The 22,399-nt window shown below is 37.5% G+C and overlaps 1 protein-coding gene across 4 annotated transcripts in view; it reads left to right on the plus strand.

Annotated features, from left to right (window-relative positions):
* The first annotated feature begins 837 nt into the window (after nucleotides 1-837).
* Nucleotides 838-22,399, plus strand: part of tead1a (TEA domain family member 1a) — a 41,595-nt gene continuing 20,033 nt past the window's right edge. Inside the window, exons 1-3 of one of the 4 annotated variants that reach the window (XM_039648127.2) lie at nucleotides 838-1,010; nucleotides 1,314-1,411; nucleotides 14,100-14,367. In XM_039648127.2, the coding sequence (XP_039504061.1) occupies nucleotides 14,166-14,367 (202 nt within the window). In that variant the 5' untranslated portion in view covers nucleotides 838-1,010; nucleotides 1,314-1,411; nucleotides 14,100-14,165. The remainder of the gene's footprint in view (nucleotides 1,011-1,313; nucleotides 1,412-14,099; nucleotides 14,368-22,399) is intronic. The other 3 variants (XM_089127464.1, XM_039648126.2, XM_039648128.2) reach the window with 3 other exon arrangements.

The raw sequence follows: 22,399 nt of genomic DNA on the forward strand, positions 1-22,399 counted from the left end.
GAGTTCTTCAATGAATTTAAATACATCAATTTTTTCTTAAAATAAAAAAGGAGGGTTTTTTTTTTTAAATTTACACCCGTGAATATAAAATTTGGCAAGAAAAAGTAGCAAATTAAGGACAAATTTAGAATGAAAGGGGTCTAATTTCATAGTCACCAAAAAAACATAATTTTTTGGTTTACACATAAGTCTAAAGAAAGATACCTTTTAATAAAATTTGAAAAATCAATCCAAACGATTTTGCAATACAAACATTCCCAAAACAAATGAATAATCGTTTCATCAAACCGATGACAAAAGGAGCACAAGGGGGAAATACAATTATTGAATTTAGCAAATTTATAATTAACTGGGAAGCAATTGTGAATAATTTTGATTGAGACTTCAAACACTTTATTAGATAAGAAAAAAATTTGCAGAAGGAGCCAGAAAGCCTCCCACCCTATATCATCAAATTTATTATTCCAAAAACTTACACAGGCAGGTAAAGAAATCTATACCTCTGTTAAGAATTGAGCAAATTTTCTTGTTTGACAATCTACTGAAAAAACATTGGTCAACAAAAAGATGAGCGTTGTCAAAAATAGGTGGAGAAGTTAAAGGTCCTTTATTGACCAAATGTTTCACACAATCACGAATTGTACTAAAAACAATGGCATATTCTCTTGGGGGGGGGACTGGAAAAGAGAATTTTTGCATAACATGTTCATAGAGAGCAAAACACCCCTTTCATCTAAAAGTTACTTCAGTCACACACACACTCCCCTCCCACCGCCGAGGAGTTATGCGAGTGACGTCACTCTGGCCCCGCCCCCAACGCAAACTCAGTTCTTCGCGTTCATTTCATTCTTGCCCTCATTCCGCGCATACTTCACATCGTTGTTAGATACGCAGAATTGTCGCGCTCTCGCGCTCCGACAAGAAGAAGGAAAAAAGTGATCAGCTGGAAATAAATCAGAGCGCGCGCTCGATCCGATTACTCTGCATCAGACACATTTAAAACACTCGAGGTACGTTTGTGCTTTATACTAAGTTGTTAAAAGGGGCGTGAACTTATAAACGCTATTTAGATTTTCTGTAAAATTGCTTTTAAGGATAAGAGTGGTAGATATTTTTACTACTTCTGCTAACACTTTGTATTTTGGCTTGTATATGGATCAGTTGATAAATACTGCGAGAATAGAGGCTAGTTTTATTCCCAGTTCTTAAAGTGCCACGGCAAAAATAAGCAGCCTTTCACGATCATGAAATACACTGTGCCAAACGAGGCTAGTTAAACCGATTAATTGTTTTATTTGTTTATTTATTTTCAGATTGTGCAAAACACCCGCAGATATTTTCATCAATTGTGGAGGTTCAGAAAACACTTTTTGATTCTATCGATGCCAACTTTGACCACGATCTCGTAACAGTAAGTTCATATTGACTTTATAGTAGGCTAAACCTCACGCTGTGATTCATGTTTCTGGCACGACTGAATCAGTGTCATTGATTTCTGGTTATTAACTTGACCTCAGTGACTTGTGGATGTTTAGGCGATTATTTGGTCCGGTTAACACCCCGCTCCCGTTTGCTTTCCTGAAAAACGCCAGTTTTGTGTACATAAATAAAGGATTAGGGAGAAAGTCCATGGTCCAGCCCCTGTTAATAATTAATCTGGACGTTAGAAAGCCCTCAGACTAAAATTAGTCTCTGGTCTAAGACAGTCTCAAAAACCGCCTATACATAGACAGCATTTTTTGGCTATCATGTGTCATATTTCCAGTAACAGTGACGTATGCTTTATTGCGATTTTCAATTCTAGTCTGCCATTTACATAACATGCATTAAAAAGATATATAGACAACTTTTAACTAGGGCTAATCTAACTGACTGGACTTGGAAGACTTGATTCATTTTGTGCAATCTGTGTGTGAAAAGTTGATGTCTAAATGTCTTATACTGTAGGACATAGGCTACTGTAGTACATCAAGTACATGTCTTAACTGTAGTGCATTTGTAGTATTTTTTTGGTGTTTGTTGTCCCCCCCCCCCTCCAACTGCTGTCTGACAGAGGTGTGTTGTCTCAGATGAGATCGACCCCCTTCGCCATTGTCTTGTTGTTTTGACTTGCCAGTCTATTTAACTTATGTAAACATAGTAGATAAGCCCTTTCAAAATTTAAATACATTCTTACGCTAGCTCCTAAACAGTGTTTTTTTTTTTATCTGTGACAGTTTTCATTCATTTTTGAATGTAATTTAATCAAAACCTATTTGAAGTGTAGGAACATATGGCCACTTAAGTGGAACGAAACGCATCTGAAATTCCCTTTATGAGTTTTAACATACTAACATAACCTTTCAAAGAGAGAGGATCGATTAGTTAGGCCTAATTATGCTATTTTCAAGAATTAAAACTTTGTCAGAGAAGGAAACTGAAATGTGCCTGATTCACTAGTCACGGCTTCCTCTGGGAGCACGGGATTGTGGGAAAATGGGGGAAGGGGCCCTTCATTGTTCCTGCTGTTATTGAAGCAGGGGCTCGTGGAGCGGCTGAATTACTCCACAAACAGTCCCGCTCCCATGCTGACATCTGGTTTGCCACTTAAGCGCACCTGTAGGCTGAAAGATGCTAAACTGTGTATTCATTCTGGCGCTGGACTAATTCAGAGGAACGGCCATTTGTTTGACTGTTGCTGCCACTCATCTAGCCAACTCTATTGTTATGCCAGCAACAGGCGATAGTGGTGGAGGCACCATATGGCTTGTGTGTGCCTCGATGTTATCTGGTAATTTAGCTTATCAACACCATTATGTTGTATTTTGTCCTTTCTTTTACATGTCTTTTTATGCAAAGAGGTTGTTTGAGTAAGTTTAGTAAAGGTGGGATTATGTTTATGTAGCCAAATACAATTGTAATTAATACCTTTGGTTTACAGTTTAGGGAACAAGTGACTTTTTGTTGTGGTTGTAGTTGAATATAATTTCAATGTTTGATAAGGGAAATGCTAGCATAATTGAGCTAAATTTATGATGTGTATAATAAATATTCCCTACGTTTTGTTGAGGTGAAACTTGGGGTTATTTGTGACTTTTTCATTAAAAAAAAAAAAAACATTTTTTAATGAAAAAGTCACAAATAACCCCAAGTTTTGTTGAGCGTTAAGCCATTTTGCTTGTGTCATGTTTTTAGAAATAATTTCACATATCTGAGGCGAAGGTGCCAAGTATTTAAGCAACAGGTGCTTATGACCAGCGTTGTATGATTTTTTTTTTATGGTTTTTGCTTATCAAAAGAAGATAAATGAGCCATTTTAATATAGCGAAATTGTTTTCAGTGTAGATGGATGCTAAATTTGACCATACGGACAAATATAATGTTGCTTTTATAAGTTACATGTCACCTTGCAGGCATGCTCAAAATCACAATTCTTGCATGATAACTGGAGGGGGTATATACGAAACCCGAAAAGATTTGTCGGAGCAAACGTGAGAGGGGGGCCTGAAGGGGCGACAAAGGAAAATTCATATGTAATGAAATTTGGGTTGAGAGTTTGTCAGCTGAACAATAGCTCAGTGGGACTGTGTAGCAGGGGCACGGGTGGCCGGCTTTGTTCAGGGAACACAGGAACAATAGGGTGTCCTCTGTGGCCCGGGGCAGCGGGAGGCCCACGCCGTGCCCTGAGGTAAACTCTCTTGTCACAAAAGGACGGCTCTCTCCACACAGCCCACCGCTCCACGAGACCAAGGACAGCCAGAGAGAGACCCTTACTGGAACTCCGCCACTGACGTCAGCACGTCCTCTCCAGGCTGGGCACTGGACGGCCTTTTAGCGAGCTTGTAAATGTTGCTGGACTTGGTGATTTCAGAAAGACCAAAAGAGATACTGGAGTGAATTAGTGTGAAAGAAAAAGATACTTGAGGGAAATATAGAGGAAACAAATGATCTTCCCTGATATAGACAGACAAAAAAAATCAAATCAAAAGAAGATGGATGGACAAGCAGATAGAAATTTTGGAAAATTATATGAAAAGAAGATCTGATTAATAGAACAATAAGATGATAGTGCGATAGTAAATAGAACAATAGAGTGAGTGAGTGGATGGATGGACAAGCAGACAGTTATTTTGGAAGTCACATGACATTTTATTGTTGTTTGTGTATGGCTTTGTGCGGTTTGGTAAAAACCGAAGAGCTTTGGTTTATGTAGGTTATTTTATTATTATCAAATCAGTTTTTCCTTTAATGTTCCTTCAGCTCAGTGGAAACGTCAGAACAACACTTTAGGGAGAGTCATAGTGAAGTCAGTCACTAAATGAGTCAGTTCCTGACACAAGCGCAAAGCTCAGAGTTCCAGTTAAACAGCCCATTATTCACCTCCCCCTACATTATTAATCAGAGGTGGTCTTTCCTTCCAGTTTACAGTTTAGACCGCTATTAAAATAGAATTTCAGGGAAGAGTTTGTATTTTAGTTATAAAATACATGCTTTTTGATGATAGTGTTTAAAAAAAAAAGAACTAACCTTTTCCTATTGGGACAGTAGATTAAAAAAAAGACACCGCTGTGTCCTAGATAGATTTAGCCAAGAAAGGGTGAGCAAATCTGTTTTGATACAATTTGATCAGATGGTACTGTGAGTTTTGAAAAGACGTTTATAAGAAGCATCTGTGTTCTCTGTGTGAAACCGTGTCTGTGGTAAATCGGGACGAGAGAGCGTGGTTCACGGCACCCTTTGGAGTAAATGTATTTGTCCCCTGCTGGATGGTCAGGAAAGGTTATGAGCAAACACTGGTCATGCTTCTCGGGAGCTCACACTTATTTGAGCACGTCGTCTCTTCCATTTCCTGGAGGAGGCATTGTGGGACGGCGTGGGGAGAGTGGCACCCCAGGAAGACATTGGATAATAGCGGGGTCTGACTCAGCGAAAAATAGTCTGCTTCAGAAGAATGGAGCCTGTGGAGCGATCATAGAACATGTCTGCCCCACAACACCGGAGAGGAAGCCGGTCCACTTATGGATTGTCTTCAAGGAAGTGGACTTTGCGCGTGGCCTCTGGCAGTGTAGCCACTGAATTGAATCATTTAAGTGCAATGTCCTGAATCAACTTTCCTGTACCAACCAATTATATTTCAGGAACACGAGGGGATATAACCTTGCTCACTAATATTAATTAGGAAAAGTTTGTTTTATTTGATCCAGTGATGCGCAATATATCGGAACCATATCGGTTATCGGCTGAGTTTAATTTTACTTTATTAAAGATATTTTATAGATTTATTTGAGATTTTTAAATTTATTGCTGTTAATATTGTATATTTAATCGTGCATGTTCATTTTCGCATGGATTATTTAACAGTTAAAAATTAATCTTTTGAAAATCTCCAAGTAAATATTCATTTCTTATACTGTACATTATCATGTTGTGATTCCTGAATTCTCTTGTAGCATTGATTTTATAAAATAAAATATTAATATCGGCCATTTATCGGTTATCGGTCAATACACTGTAAATAGAATTTTTTTCTTATTTGTTCTGAATCAACTTTCCTGTACCAACCAATTATATTTCAGGAACATGAGGAGACATGTAACCTTGCTTACTAATATTAATTAGGAAATGTTTGTTATATTTGATCCACTTGGGATGCACAATATATTGGAACCATATCGGTTATCAGCAGAGTTTTATTTGACTTTATTGAAGATATTTTATAGATTTATTTGAGATTTTAAAATTTATTGCTGTTAATATTGTATATTTAATCGTGCATGTTCATTTTCGCATGGATCATTTAACAGTTAAAAATAAATCTTTTGAAAATCTCCAAATAAATATCAATTTCTTATACTGTACATAATCATGTTGTGATTCCTGAATTCTCTTAGCATTGATTTTATAAAATAAAATATTAATATCGGCCAATTATCCGTTATCGCTCAATACACTGTAAAGAGATTTTTTTTAGTTATTTATCCTGAATAAACTTTCCTGTACCAACCAATTATATTTCAGGAACACAAGGGGACATATAACCTTGCTCACTAATATTAATTAGGAAACGTTTGTTTTATTTGATCCACTTGGGATGCGCAATATATCGGAACCATATCGGTTATCGGCTGAGTTTAATTTTACTTTATTAAAGATATTTTATAGATTTATTTGAGATTTTTAAATTTGTTGCTGTTAATATTGTATATTTAATCGTGCATGTTCATTTTCGCATGGATTATTTAACAGTTAAAAATTAATCTTTTGAAAATCTCCAAATAAATATCCATTTCTTATACTGCACATTATCATGTTGTGATTCCTGAATTCACTTGTAGCATTGATTTTATAAAATAAAATATTAATATTGGCCAATTATCGGTTATCGGTCAATGCACTGTAAAGACATTTTTTTTTAGTTATTTATCCTGAATCAACTTTCCTGTACCAACCAAGTATATTTCAGGAACACAAGGGGACATATAACCTTGCTCACTAATATTAATTAGGAAATGTTTGTTATATTTGATCCACTTGGGATGCACAATATAAAGGAACCATATCGGTTATCGGCAGAGTTTTATTTGACTTTATTAAAGATATTTTATAGATTTATTTCAGATTTTTAAATTTATGTATTTTAATATTGTATATTTAATCATGCATGTTCATTTTTGCATGGATCATTAACAGTTAAAAATTAATCTTTTGAAAATCTCCAAATAAATATCCATTTCTTATACTGTATATTATCATGTCGTGATTCCTGAATTCACTTGTAGCATTGATTTTATAAAATAAAATATTAATATCGGCTGGTTATCGGTCAATACACTGTATAGAGATTTTTTTTGTTAGTTGTTATTTATCTTGTATCAACTTTTCCCTACCAACCAATTATATTTCAGGAACACGAGGGGACATATAACCTTTCTCACTAATATTAATTAGAAAATGTTTGTTATATTTGATCCACTAGGGATGCGCAATATATCGGAACCATATCGGTTATCGGCAGAGTTTTATTTGACTTTATTAAAGATATTTTACTGATTTATTTGAGATTTTTAAATTTATTGCTGTTAATATTGTATATTTAATCGTGCAAGTTCATTTTCGCATGGATCATTTAACAGTTAAAAATAAATCTTTTGAAAATCTCCAAATAAATATCCATTTCTTATACTGTACATTATCATGTTGTGATTCCTGAATTCACTTGTAGCATTGATTTTATAAAATAAAATATTAATATCGGCCAATTATCGGTTATCGGTCAATACACTGTAAAGAGATTTTTTTTAGTTATTTATGCTCAATCAACTTTCCTTAACCAATTATATTTCAGGAACACGAGGGGACATATAACCTTGCTCCCTAATATTAATTAGGAAATGTTTGTTATATTTGATCCACTAGTGATGCGTAATATATCGGAACCATATCGGTTATCGTCAGATTTTTATTTGACTTTATTAAAGATATTTATAGATTTATTTGAGATTTATTGCTGTTTATATTGTACATTTAATCATGCATGTTCATTTTTGCATTTAAATGACCTTTGCCGTCATCTAACACTCACTTAATAATTTAAACATAGATCATTTAACAGTTAAAAATTAATCTTTTGAAAATCTCCAAATAAATATCCATTTCTTATACTGTACATCATCATGTTGTGATTCCTGAATTCTCTTGTAGCATTGATTTTATAAAATAAAATATTAATATCGGCCATTTATCGGTTATCGGTCAATACACTGTAAATAGATTTTTTTTTTAGTTATCTATCGGATAATTAATTGTGCATGCTCATTTCCTCTATTTTTCATTTAACTTGTCTATACCATCATCTTATGTTCACAAAGTTGATTTTGTAATAGCACCGATAATTTTGTAACATTGTTAAATGTAAATTTTAGCCACAACATGAAAATAATAATCAGCTCTTGGACAGAATTTTAATATCGTTCATTGCTTTCAACCATTCATTGATTTTAGGGTCTGGTTAGAATAGGAATATTGTTCCAGAACCAACAAAGTATCAGATTTGATTCTTTTAGACTCATTGAATCTGATTACATGTTGCTAAACTAATGATTTATATGAATGGAAGTGAGAGCAAAACCTTTCTGGCATTATTGTCTTGTCTCTACCCACTGGACAATAACTTTCCAGAAGTGCAGCGGTCGGGTCATTAGCACTTGGTTGAGAGGATTACATAGCCGCGGGGAAAGCAATAACAACGGTGCTTACATACCCGCCCCTTAGGAGTCCATACGGTGCAATTCACAGACATATTTTCACTTGGATATTAACAGGTTTGCATGACCTCCGAAACCGCATTGAATAAAGTCATAACCTGGGGAGCGAGGAGTTTTCTGTTCAGGTGAATGAAACCTTGGACATGTGGGTTCAGTACATATTTAGATGAGTAAAATGCCATCTCAAGGATGGCTTCTCAAAGACTGATATGTTTTGTAAGACTTTCCCGCTTTAGTCATCACCGTGGCTAATAATTAATCTGAAGCGCATGCCAAGTTATAGAGCTCAATACGCTGAAGATGTATTACAAGGCTGGGAATTTTTTTTTCTTTCTGATACAAGATGCTTCTTTGCACATGTTTCTGAATAGGATCAACAGCCCATTTCTTAAGAACCCTTCACATTTCTTGCATCTTTAAGACGTCTTCCTCTTATAATGCTTTTTTTTGGAGTCTAAGGCAAGGGTTTCTTTGAGGAAGGATTCTCTGGCGTGGTTCCTTCGCAGAAATAAAAGGACACGGTTTCATCTAAGCAAATACTACTCTGACAATCAGAGTACAAGATGTGCTGGCCGCTATACAACACATGCCATTGAAATGCAAAAGCCTCTCTCTCTCTCAGAGAAAGACTGAAAGAAGGGATTTTTAGGTCATCCTTAATTGAATTTCCTGGCTGATGACAGAGTAATATAGAGACTAATAGCATTGTGCGTGCATCTCGTGTCACCGCTAGAAATGCACTGGAGGAAGGCTCTTTGCGATCACTTACAGATACTGGATATATGAAAACCCTTAAACCGCTTAATAACTTAATAAGCCTTCTCCGTTATAAAGCTCCCGTTATGTAAGTGGAATAGGTTTATGAGGGTTAATGTAACCATTCTTTTTGATTAATTGAATGGAGCATCTAGTGCCGTTACAACTGTTTTATTTGTATGTTTTTCATTGGATCGTTTTTGTTCTCTATTGTCTTTTTGACACGCTGATGAACATTAATTGACTTAATGAACAAATATTTGATGATGTGCTTATGTGACGTGCATATATAATAGTTTTCAGTGACCCCCACATGTAAGAGTCAGCTAAATATTTTCATGTAAACTGGCCCATTTACAATGATATTAATAGACAACATTTATTTATTTATTGTTATTATTATTGCCACAATAGTGAAACCAAAAAAAACTATATTATAAAAATATAAATTATATGCATTTTTTAATAATTTTATATATTTTTTCTTTATGTTTGCTTACCACTGTTATATGGCATGTATCTTTTCTTCTACACAAAGTGCTATACAAATACATTTGAATGAAATAGAAATAGTTTCACTTGTCTAATTCAAATAAATTGCAATTCAGAGCAATTCAAATTAAAAATAGCACATTTTATCAGCTACATAGCTGTTAAAAAAATGTGTTGTCACCAATTTGTCTTATTTTTTCCTCTCTAGACCCCTTTAAAAAGAAAAACCCGATTCATATACACAGTCCAGTTGTTAATTACCCTTTAACTAATCACAGAGCAATTGCACACATCTAGCTCAAGGTACGGCTGTAATTCCCAATAAACTGTTTCTTTAGTCCATTTAAACCATCCAAAGCAGCAAAGTGGAGGCGGGTGGAAATGTAGCTGTCGGTCCGGCTGCCAGCTTCATCAATAGGGAGCCGCTAATGTGCAGACGAGAGCCGGGCGCTTCGATTACAGCTTAATTTGGTAATGAAGTGAGAGCGAGAGGCTCCTGCGAACACTTTAAAGAGCTCAGCGTGATGGTTTTGCATCGAATAAAGCAGATTTTGGTATCTACACTCATGTAATAGAGTTTTCTAGCATTACAACACAAATGGGACCCCACGCAAATACTGTCTGTACTCATATACATATCATTACATTTAATTACAACTAGCTGGCGCTTTAGTGGTGTTCTCGCCCTGTGGACATGGACACACACAAGCGTACACATGCATACTGTGATATACCCTCGTCTCCATTGGCAGTGAGAGTAGACCAGAGGGAGCGAGACAGCTGCCCGGGGTGGATGTGTTCTTCTCGATTTGTGTGGGATCGCACCCATGCCTCTCGTTTGGCCGGCTGAGGCTGCCTGGAGGGTGAAGTGTATTGTAAGTGTGACCACAGTACATTGTTGCATGACTAATCTCGGCCTTCCATCTGCCACTGAGGCCCTGCACAAGCACTGTGCTCTCCAAAATCAAGCACTGCCATATTGATGCAGTCACAACATCTCGACTTTGACTGGCACTATGCTTGTGCAGAAACGCCGGGGTGGATTCAAGGCCGGGAATTATGGGACGTTACATGTGCACACATAACGAAACACAGAGATTGCTGACGGCTTGTGTAAATGTCTTTGGTTTGACAGAACTTGAATGCTTCGCATGTTATCATGCGTTTAGTTTAAAGGGATTGTCCACAAAAAATCAGCCACCGTTTACTCAACCTTTTGTTGTTCCGAACTCATGGGATCAAAACTCTCTGCTTGCCGTAGCTCGATTCAAAGCGGTATTGTAATAATGTTTTTAATCCCAGTGGTACTGGTGGATTTCCGCGGGAGATTCGAGCATGTCTTTGCGTCATTACCTCACATCTGTACACATAAAGAATTAGTCTCGGATCCAACGACAATCACCAGTGACAACTGGAGATTCACCCACTGTATAAGACTTTGCAGTGGCTCCAGAAAAACGGAAACTGCAACCGGGCCCATGCTAAAACTAAATTTGAATGTTTTTTTTTCCCCTTACTTACTTGTTCAGATGACATTTTCCGGTAAAAATTCTGATGTTGGTCATCAAAAAGGAGAATCTGTGATTTTGAATGACAGGATCCACACCGACACGGTGACTGGAAGCCGCACATTCTCCTTAAAACATTGGATTCATCCACGCTGTGCCGTGCCGGGGTACAACCCACGTAAAGTTGATAATTCCGCGAATAACTGCAATTGCAGATTTCAAACAGAGATGGCGTCAAAGAGGCAAAACTACGGAATGCAGCTTTAAAATAGTGTCGTTGTACTAGTTTTAACTTGACACGCCATCTTAAAAATGCAATAACAGTGGTGGGATTGAAAAAAAAAACTGTGACCAAAAGGCCCATTTTAAGTGGATAAATTAAAAGAGGCAATCTTTTTTGAGAATTCGAATTAAATTGTAACTCTAATGGCTCTTCAAGTATGATAACTGTAACGATAATTTTAGTAGTGTCCGCATAACAGATGATTTTGTTGATTCGCTGGAAAAAACTAATTTTGAAAGTAATTTCAATGATATTGTTCTTCCGTGTCGTTATCATTATATCTTTGATGTGGACATGTAGAACAATTATTAAAACTTAAGCGTTAGTTATCGGTATAGTTATTGTCCTTTGTTAAAATCAAGATAAACTAGACAACATCGCTAACGAAGTAGTTGGTTGTTGGACTTGGACAACTAATCGATTAGTCGACTTACATCACTCATCCCTGATAGACTATTAAAACAAGTTATTTATTTATTTATTTAGTTTCTTTCTTCTTTAGAGGTTCTCTCTCTTTTGAAGTGTGAAGTTTTGTAAATTACAGGGAGATTGTGTGGTGTGTTGAGAGCCACCTCTCTCGCTCTCTCCGATTAAACCATCACACTCAGGCTCTCTTTAATCTTCAAATGTCCAAACCACCAGCGTGCTTTTGTTGATGCTAATTCAAAACTCATGAATCTCTCAGATTTCCGAGATATTACCGTAAAAGTAATTACAGCGTGTACTTCTGGTTCGGCCGGCTGGTAATGCACAAGATCAGTGAGTATTCTCATGAAACAAAACCTTCACATGCAATATATATATACGCATAGAGCTCAACAAAAACACAAAGGACAAACTCAGATGTAGTGTACTGAATGTACAAATACAGTATTCGGTAAGTGTTTCCATGATGTGCCAGAAGTGGAAAACTACAGATTGCAGTGAGTGTAATTGTGGGCCAAGCCAAAAGTGCACACATGAATGTGCTGGAAGTGATTACAGTTGAGTTCATCTCCAAGTCAGGAAGATGATGTTTAAGAGGCCAAGCATTTAGCAGTTTGCAGCATGCACAAATTTTATCACTCTCTTTCAGCAACACTTTTTTTTTTTTTTTTGCAATGCCAGCATTAAATACACAAACACACACACAAAACAGTCTGCAGTCACAAACTTTTACACACACATTTAGCTATCCGAATGGGGACTTACAATAGATAACAGTTTATTACTTTTATGGAAAGTTAAATGTAATCACTACTACTTTTAACGACAAATTAAAAGTTTAACTTTTTTAGTTTAACTTATTTTGATGTGTGAAGTACTTAATTTCATGTCCAAAAAGCACTAATTGATTTAATGCATTTAATACATGAATGCATTTTCATTCAATTGCAAATGACAAGCAATTAATACGCAAAGATTTTAAGCAAATAATGTTATTCAGCTCGCACTGAAGTATATATTTTTAAAGTATATTGTTTCTGAATGTATAAAGTGTTCATTTTCACAAGGGTCCAACACTTTCTACACACGCATTAACACATTGCAATGTGCAGCCTGCTCAAATTTGACAGGAAACACATGTTAGTAGTAGATCTACAATAGGCAGCACTGTGTTCACTGCATTTCCCCGGTTAGCGTAGCCACTAAGCCAAACATGACTTGAACACACAAGTTTGTACTTAGCAATCAATCTGTGTGGTCATTCAGTCGAGATTTGTATTGTTACAACCTCAAAGTTGTAAAGCACACACACGTTTGATGTTGTTGTGCTCTTGGCTGTTTATGTGAGCAGTTGGTTGCACATGGGTTTGTGTGTGTGTGTGTGTGTGTGTGTGTGTGTGTCTTTCCTGGATTTCTGGTGTAATGTTTATAATGAGATTGCGATTAGCCACAGAGCTTTTGCGCAAGCAGTTTTCTTTAACATGAAACATAATGTGTGGTGCTAATGCTAAACACAGCGACTCTGAGGACTGTTGCATGTGATTTGGGATAATCACTCTCTCTTAAGCTATGGGATCAACATTTGTCTTTCAGCAATCTTCTACCACAAAATGTAAAAGCTGGCCTGACATCATTGCCAGCTTGTAAGTGTTCCCTTCTAAGACAGCAGATGTTTTGGTTTAGCCTAAGTGCCATTCCTAAATTGGCGTGGCTTATGTGTTTTCTCATTTCCTTTTCTTCATAGGTTTTCAATCATGTGTTGATCTTTAGCTTTTGGCTTGATGTTTTTTTATGGATGATGAGAGAATGTTTTAATTGTATTTAATCTGGCGAGCATTCATTATTATTTTTTCATTTCCAAACCACAAATAGATTCACTGTGTGAAGTTGTAAACTGGCCATTTTTAAAAAAGCAGTGACATTGATTAACAGGCCCAGTTTTCTTTCCTGTACTGGTCTATTTCTTCTTTAGACTTGTATGTTGTATGTTACAATATATAGAGCATCTGATTGGACAAAATCCTTGTAGTGTAGGATCAAGTCATCAATATATTTGGTCTGTTTTCCTGGAAGATAAATCCTGTTAGTTTTAATTGTGTATATATGCTAAAAGTACATTTGTCTACATTTTTACAATTAGCAAATGTATCCAACGTAACAATTGACATGGTTTTTGAGCTGCATTATGCTAAAACTATAGTAATCTTTGTAGTATTTTTAGGATATCATAAGAAAAACCATTGTAAATGAATATGGCAATCACATTATCTTCATGTTTACCCCTGCTTGAATTGTTGTGTTGTCAGAGACTTAAACTACCTCTGCAGTCAGAACTCCTCGGGTTGAACAGACCAATCATTTATTTGCTTTTCTTTTTCTTTTTTTTTGTGGTTGGTCTTCCCAGGTCAGTGCACCTAAATTTCCCCAGGCTCGGGCTCCGAGATTCCAGCCGTCGCCATGGATCCCAGCAGCTGGAGTGGCAGTGAAAGTGCCGGGGAGGATATCGAGAGGATGAGCGACTCGGCCGATAAGCCCATGGACAACGACGCAGAGGGTGTGTGGAGCCCTGACATCGAGCAGAGCTTCCAGGAGGCCTTGGCCATCTACCCACCCTGCGGCCGACGGAAAATCATCCTGTCCGATGAGGGGAAAATGTATGGTGAGTCAAAAAAAGCTTGGTTTTATTGCTAGGCCAGAACTCGAGTTTGAATCGCGAGATCACATGAACCAGACCACCGTTTCTAAGTATGGATTGAACCAACCAAATGAGCCCAAATGTGACGTCACATTGACTTTCAGTCGCTTTACATATATTCTAGTGTGAATACACCTTTAATATGTTGAGGTTATACATCTTAAAGGGGTCATGAACTGGCTGAGGTCAACTTGTGACGTTCGCTTGGTTTTTGCATTCAAAAACATCAACATGAATAAGTAATAGGCTGTTTTCTACCCTAGTTTTGAGCCTAGCTCAAAAACGCTTGGTTTTTATGGGCGTCTCGCACTGAAGACGATGAAGTAAATGCCCACTGCTGTGAGTGGATAACAGTTTTGCATATTATAATGAGTTTCAACTCACTCATCGGTGCACGTGGGGGAAATTGTTTTGAAAACGTCCAATGTTGTAAAATGGCAACCGGAATGATTCGCCCATACATGTTCGACCCAGAGTCCGTGTGTTGCACAATTCCTGTCAGATCCAATATAGATGGCACAGCACCGTTCTTTACTCTTAATCGGTCTGCAAATCCAGGCTTGTTTACAAAACAATCCTCAGTGAAATTAAGCGAACAGACGGAGAATGTTTTACCCTCATCAGCTGGAGCGCCATTAAAAATGAAATTTAACCATACAGTCCTATTGGAATCCAGAGGAAGCTTATGCAGCCACTGTCTTCCACAACCAGGCACTGCACAATATTTTGTGCTTGGTAGCTCGATTTGTCATCACAAGGTAGGCATCTATGTTATTTAGCTATGTGTGTAATGCGCGAATCGGTGGGTGTGTTGAAGTAGGAGTTGATCTGTTTTATCCTCTATGATGTCATAGTTCCCCACTTTGAAAAACGTGTCATTTGCTGAGGCTGGTGTCAATAAAAGCTTTTATTGGACTAACAAAGACGTTTTCAGTTCTGAAACTTACAGGATATTCTTATAATATGATGACCTCTTAGATGTCAAAAGCTCGAAGAAAATTTGATTTTTCAGTTCATCACCCCTTCAACACAATTTGCAATCAACCCTTTTTCCTCAATCTCAGTATTTTGACTGGCTATGTGGAGTTATGACTGCCGTTGGGGGTTGTTTTGACTGCTTGTAATCGTGTGTTGTTTGTTGAGGTTGGCTCATCAGAAAGTTCTCAGGGAAGTTGTTAGTTGTTTGTCCTCAGGGTGAGATGATGATGTCCGTCGGGCCTCTGAAACTGGAAAACGGAACTCCAGCGGGCCAGGCGGTGGAGCGGGTTGGCTGCCCAGGGTTCTGTTTGTAAAGTCAGCGTGAACCATTAGTTAGGAGCAGATGGTCGTGCGGCTGACACCAGCTGCGCTCCCAATCCCCCCCCACCTCATTCCCCAAAGCAACCCCCTCCTCCAACGCCTCCCTCAAATTCTCGGCTGGGGTGATGTCATGGAAAGAGGGAATACTGCTTTTCTTTTCTCGTAGGATATTAAAAATGCTCTTGGCCTTGTCCACAGTGAAGCTGTGCTTAGACTTGTGTCCAGCTGTCTTTATTAGGAACAACTCGGAAACCAAACAGTTGTTAAATCTGGATGCATGATGGAAAAGGTGGACAAGTTTCTGAATCATAAAGCCGCTGTTTTTGTTTTTTTTTGTTTTGTTTTTTACTGAAAGTTTATTCTTCCGTAGTAGAATAGCAGTGCCACTTCCTACCTTTTTCCAATTTCCTATTCTTTTAAAACATTTACATGTATGCAATTGGCGCACGCTTATTTCCAAAGCGACTTTGGATTCAGGGTGTTTAAGTCATGCATTGATTCCTTGGGAATCTAACCCATGACCTTGATTTTGCGAATTGCATGAATTTTGTGAAATCTTGGTAACACTTCACTTTAAGGTTTATAATTTTTAACATTACCTAATGCATTACCTAAAAGTGAACAATATTTGACCCGATGAAACTTATTTTTCAGCAAGGTTCATGTTAATTTCTTTGTATCCATACATTTTTAACTTTTCATGTTGTAAAAACAGTGTTATGAGTAAACATGAAGAATAGCCTAGATTAATAAATGCTGTAAAAATTAGTTTGAACTTTTGTTAGTGTTTTAACTAATGTTGACTAATTGAACTTTACAAGAAAATGTGCAAAGTTAAATGGATTGAGGTCTCTCAATAGGCACCTGTTCGTTCCCATGGCCACAGTCGTTTTTTCCTTCAAGCATTTCCTTCTAAACAAATTGGGTCGCTGAAATTTTCTTGGGTCGCTAAAGCAAACCTGTCACCTCCTACGCTGGTGTCCGTGTAACATTCCTTAGCCTTGTGCTTTACGTCGCCTTCATTATTTCATCGTCCATAACAACTGCTTGAGATTTATTTTATGCGCCCAACCCATCACAGATCCATACAAGTCAAGATCCTAGTCCCCAGTCCTGCCGCTCTCAGGTCTGCAAGCGCCGTGTGGTTAATTAGCAGCCATCCCTATAGCAACCGCCTTTCACTTCAAAACAATATGTAGCTTTTTTTTTCCTGGTGTCGTTGCTCAGCTTATCTCACTGTTTACCTGAGGGGGCTCTTTACAGCATCACGGAAGCACTCAAACTGGAGTCAGTCCAAAGAATCAGAGTTTTCACTTTAGACGGTTTGTAATGCTGTGGCGGCTCCCGTGTGGTTTTACAGGTGAACCAAGCACTTATTTTTTTCCACATAATCCTAATCCTTCCCCTCACAAACGTCCTTTTTGACTGTTGTTGAATTATTTTTTTCCCCCCAACATTGTAAAATTAGTGTGCCCTCTCTATCGCCTCTGATATTGTAAACCATTCGGCTCTGCTTTGCTTGTAGGCTTATTTTAGGCAGAGAAAACATGCCATAAGTAGATTTGACAGTCCCCCGCTGGGTTCAATGAAAGATCTAATCTCAGTGGTTTCACTTCTGAGGGGATATACTGTGAGGACTTAACATAGTCTCAGCCAATTAATATTTCTCAGGTGGATATCCACATCCACCTATACTTGAGAAATGTATTGTAGCTTTTTTAAGCCCAATTGACATATCTGGCCATTCTGTGATCAAATATTTTCATATATTGACTGTCATCCCATAGCTGTGGTAATTTCATGCCAATAGTTATTTTATCTTTATTATATTATTTATTATTTATCATTGATTTGCTTCCGTATGCCTGTTTTCATTTTTAAAAACGTAATTTTTAAGTATTTACTCGTGTGCATTGCATAGCTAAAATATTTCCTGTCAGATAACAACGGTTATCACGTTTAGCAGAAGTTTTAACGATTGAGAATGTATGTAAATCTGCTTTAATGTGTTTATCTTGTGTTGGTAAATAAATATAAGTCCTAAAATACCTATTATTGCTATTCAGCCTTTGACAGACATTTCGGTAGCATATGTCTGTTGGTTGTAAAATACCTTCAATTTAGTTTAATTTAGAGGACATTTTGAGTGCAGCTCTATTCATGCCAACAGAGCCTGAAATGTTACTAATTTTACCTTACAGCACCATGTCTTTCTGCATTTTATAATGGCAAATTGTGAGTGTAAAATAATGAATAGACTGGTGTGCTCAGGCAGTGTTGGGCTTTGTGAACATAATGTGTGCCTCGGAGGATTGGAAATTGGAAAGCTGTGTCTTTAACAATAGGATAACAGACCCGCTCACTGACAGTTTGGGCTACATCACGTTCCGCAGGGGAAACTAGTGGTTATGGGAGTCAGAATCACTCTGTTCTGGCTAACTATGCTGTTGAATCTCTCTACACAAGGCGAACCAAGATTTAATCATAGATTTATACTCGAAAATGAAAGACAAGCAATGAACATACATTTTTATTTATTTATAGGAACTAACACTGTGGTCAGTTGTTGAGATTGGTGAAGTCCACTGGTTTTGCACATCATTGCTAATAGTGGACAGCACCCCAAAGTGAAATTTATACATAATTTACTCACCCTCCAGCCATCCTAGGTGTATATGACTTTCTTCTTTCATCCAAACACAATCAGATATATATTTAAAATATCCTGGATTTTCCAAGCTTTATAATGGGAGTGAATAGTACCCTAGAATAGAAGCCCAAAAAAGCACATCCATCCATCATAAAAGTAATCCAAACGGCTCCAGGGGTTTCATAAAAGCCTTCAAAAGAATCTCTATGTGATTTTGTAAGAAAAATATAAAAAAATTTTTTTTTTTTAAATATTCATAACTTTATCATCTAAAATCACTGGCTTCTGGTAACAGCCGTACGTGAGTCTAGTTCCGTCCTGACCTGACGTATTCACCAACATGGAAGCACAGAGTATAGAGCAAAAACAAAACACCGGTCACAAATTAGAAGTCTAAACCGAGTATTTTTAAAGAGAAATGTTGGAGGATTTCGATATAATAGAAGAGGAGCTTGAGTTTGTTGCCCAGCCCTATATGTTTAAACCACAAGAGGCGTATACTTTCACTTAAGCTTACGCTACTCCTAAAACCTACATCATACGTCAGGTCAAAGGTCACTCTTCCGTCTGAACTATGCGGCCTATACGGCCGATAATGGAAGCCAGTGACAATATTTTTTAATATGACTCTGTTTGTGTTTGGTGGAAAGACGAAAGTCATCATGAACACCTTGGATGGCTTGAGGGTGAGAAAATGATGGGGTGATTTTCCATTTTTGGATGAACTATCCCTTTAAGTTGATTAGAAAAGACGAATAATAAATGTTGTGAGCCAGATTCAAACTTTCTTCGTCCACGTGAGCAGCACCAGCTAGATTTGATCTCCTAGTGATTAAAAATCTTTATTAAAATGATTCTAAAATGATAAAATGAGATGGTGTAATACATCCATAAGTGCTCACTCACTGTGCCGATTATGTTTTCTTTACAAAATCCCGCCACACCTCTACCTACGGGTACGTTTAGAGTCGCACAGAAAAACGTGCTTACATAATGATAAAGGTACAGGAAGCTCGTCGATGTGGGATGTAGTGTGATGGAAAAGGATGGATTCAGGTGGGAGGCAGTTGCTATCTGAAAGAAGTGTTTGTAAAATCACACAGGACATTGCTTTTGTGTTCAGAGCTGTATTGTGCTCCAGAGGAGGTCCCTCGATGTGGGCCACTTTAAAAAAAAACTCTTTACTTTTCAAGGCCTACCAAAGAACTATGTTCCCACTCTAAACCTGCATTTTGCTTCTTTTGTGTTGCATAAAATGGGGCAGAGGAGTAATTTTAAGGAGTAAAAGAGGTACAGAGTTTAATCATGTTTCTCAAGGGATGGTGTGTGAATTTGAAAAAGGGGCTTCGTGCAAGGTGGGACTGGTGCCCGAAAGACCGTATGGACACAAGATATGAGTCCTGTGTGAACCGCATTAATGTTCTCATTTGGCTTTGATATGTGTGAGAGGCCTGGATGTTACCTCACTGAGAGCCAGTTAGGAGACAGGTCACAGCATGCTTCAGCCTCACACCTCTTAACTGTTTGAGACGGATGAGTGATTGAAACAGACACCGATATCGTGTTACAGAGAGTCCTTGAGCTGGATAGTGCATGTTATTTTTGTTTGGTGGCAGCTGTACAGAAGCTTGTGTTCCTCATTAGTGTATTATATTCATTTCTGCCCTGAAATTCAAAAAGTTCTCAAGCGTGAACGATTTTTGAAAATATTTTCACTTATTTGTCTGTTGTCAGACAAGGAAAACTATGCACTCACACTTTTTCAAACTTATAATAACTGAAATAATTTGGCGAAGTGATATGGAACTATAATGTGGTCAAGACTTGCCTAAAACTACTTTAGCCGTTTGTTTCCCAGATAATAATTGTACACCTTACAACGTTCATCAACCAATATATATTTTAATAGTATAAATATGTATGTATGTGTGTTTATGTGTATATATATATATATATATATATATATATATATATATATACACACTCACCTAAAGGATAGTAATGAACACCTGTTAAATTTCTCATTAATGCAATTATCTAATCAACCAATCACATGGCAGTTGCTTCAATGCATTTAGGGGTGTGTTCCTGTTCAAGACAATCTCCTGAACTCCAAACTGAATGTCAGAATGGGCAAGAATTTGTCACAAATTTGAGCGTGGCATGGTTGTTGGTGCCAGACGGGCTGGTTGAGTATTTCACAATCTGCTCAGTTACTGGGATTTTCACAAACAACCATTTCTAGGGTTTACAAAGAATGGTGTGGAATGGGGAAAACATCCAGTATACGAAAATGCCTTGTTGATGCTAGAGGTCAGAAGAGAATGGGCCGACTGATTCAAGCTGATAGAAGAGCAACTTTGACTGAAATAACCACTCGTTACAACCGAGGTATGCAGCAAAGCATTTGTGATGCCACAACACGCACAACGTTGAGGCAGATGAGCTACAACAGCAGAAGACCCCACCGGGTACCACTCATCTCCACTACAAATAGGAAAAAGAGGCTACAATTTGCAAGAGCTCACCAAAATTGGACAGTTGAAGACTGGAAAAATGTTGCCTGGTCTGATGAGTCTCGATTTCTGTTGTGACATTCAGATGGTAGAGTCGAATTTGGTGTAAACAGAATAAGAACATGGATCCATCATGCCTTGTTACCACTGTGTAGGCTGGTGGTGGTGGTGTAATGTGTAATGGTGTGGGGGATGTTTTCTTGGCACACTTTAGGCCCCTTAGTGCCAATTGGGCATCGTTTAAATGCCACGGCCTACCTGAGCATTGTTTCTGACCATGTCCATCCCTTTATGGCCACCATGTACCCATCCTCTGATGGCTACTTCCAGCAGGATAGTGCACCATGTCACAAATCCCGATTCATTTCAAATTGGTTTCTTGAACATGACGATGAGTTCACTGTAGTAAAATGGCCCCACAGTCACCAGATCTCAACCCAATAGAGCATCTTTGGGAAGTGGTGGAACGGGAGCTTCGTGTCCTGGATGTGCATCCCACAAATCTCCATCAACTGCAAAATGCTATCCTATCAATATGGTTAGAATGCTTTCAGCACCTTGTTGAATCAGTGCCACGCAGAATTAAGGCAGTTCAGAAGTTCAGTTCAGGTGAAAGGGGGTCAAACACAGTATTAGTATGGTGTTCCTAATAATATATATACATATACACACATATATATATATATATATTGCAGTTTGATTACTATTTTATTGATTTTTAAAAATATTGAGTATTTAGGAAAATATATAATATTAATAATAAAAAATATTAAAAAATAAATATCATTTTGAACAAAATAGAAAAACACTAGTGCAAATTTCTCTGTACAATAAAAATGTAGTATTTAAGAAAATATGATAAAAATAATGTTTTTTTTATTTTAGCTGCATTTACTTGCAAACCGCTCTGAGACACTAAAAACACGCATGTTATCACACCTCGCATAAATAAATACAGTGCAGCATTTTCACTGTGAAAAACACAGCATATATCATGATTTAGTTTTATCCTTTTTTTTATTTTGGTTTATCATGCAGCCCTAGTTTTATTGTTCATTGGCAGTTACTGTAAAACATCAGCATGTACAGTACAGCGAGGATGGAAAAAGTTGCACATGAGCAAGACTTCAACTCCAAATTGTTCTGTGATGTTGCTGCAAAAACAAAAGTGCTCACTAAAAACATGTCATTGAAAACTATTTTGACTGATAAATACATTTAATAAAAGTTTCTCTTCAAAGTCATATGGTTGGCAAATTTGCCCTGGCAGACTGACCCACATACTTCATTTTTAGCCCTCCAAGTTTGGAGACAGTGATTTATGAAATGGAGAAAGAGTTGATAGAAAGTGCGAGTGAGCGAGAGGTCATTTGGGGTTGTTTGGATTTTTCATGTGTGATTTCCAGCGGGCTGGTGTGATGTTTCCAGCCAGCGGACCATGTTAGGACACAGTCAGACACACACACACACACACACACATACAGGAAACATGCTTAATTGCTCCCATTAAAGAAAACAGCTCCAAACCGAC

The sequence above is a fragment of the Pimephales promelas genome, chromosome 25, assembly GCF_988280905.1.
Source record: "Pimephales promelas chromosome 25, fPimPro1.hap1.1, whole genome shotgun sequence".
Lineage (NCBI taxonomy): Eukaryota > Metazoa > Chordata > Actinopteri > Cypriniformes > Leuciscidae > Pimephales > Pimephales promelas.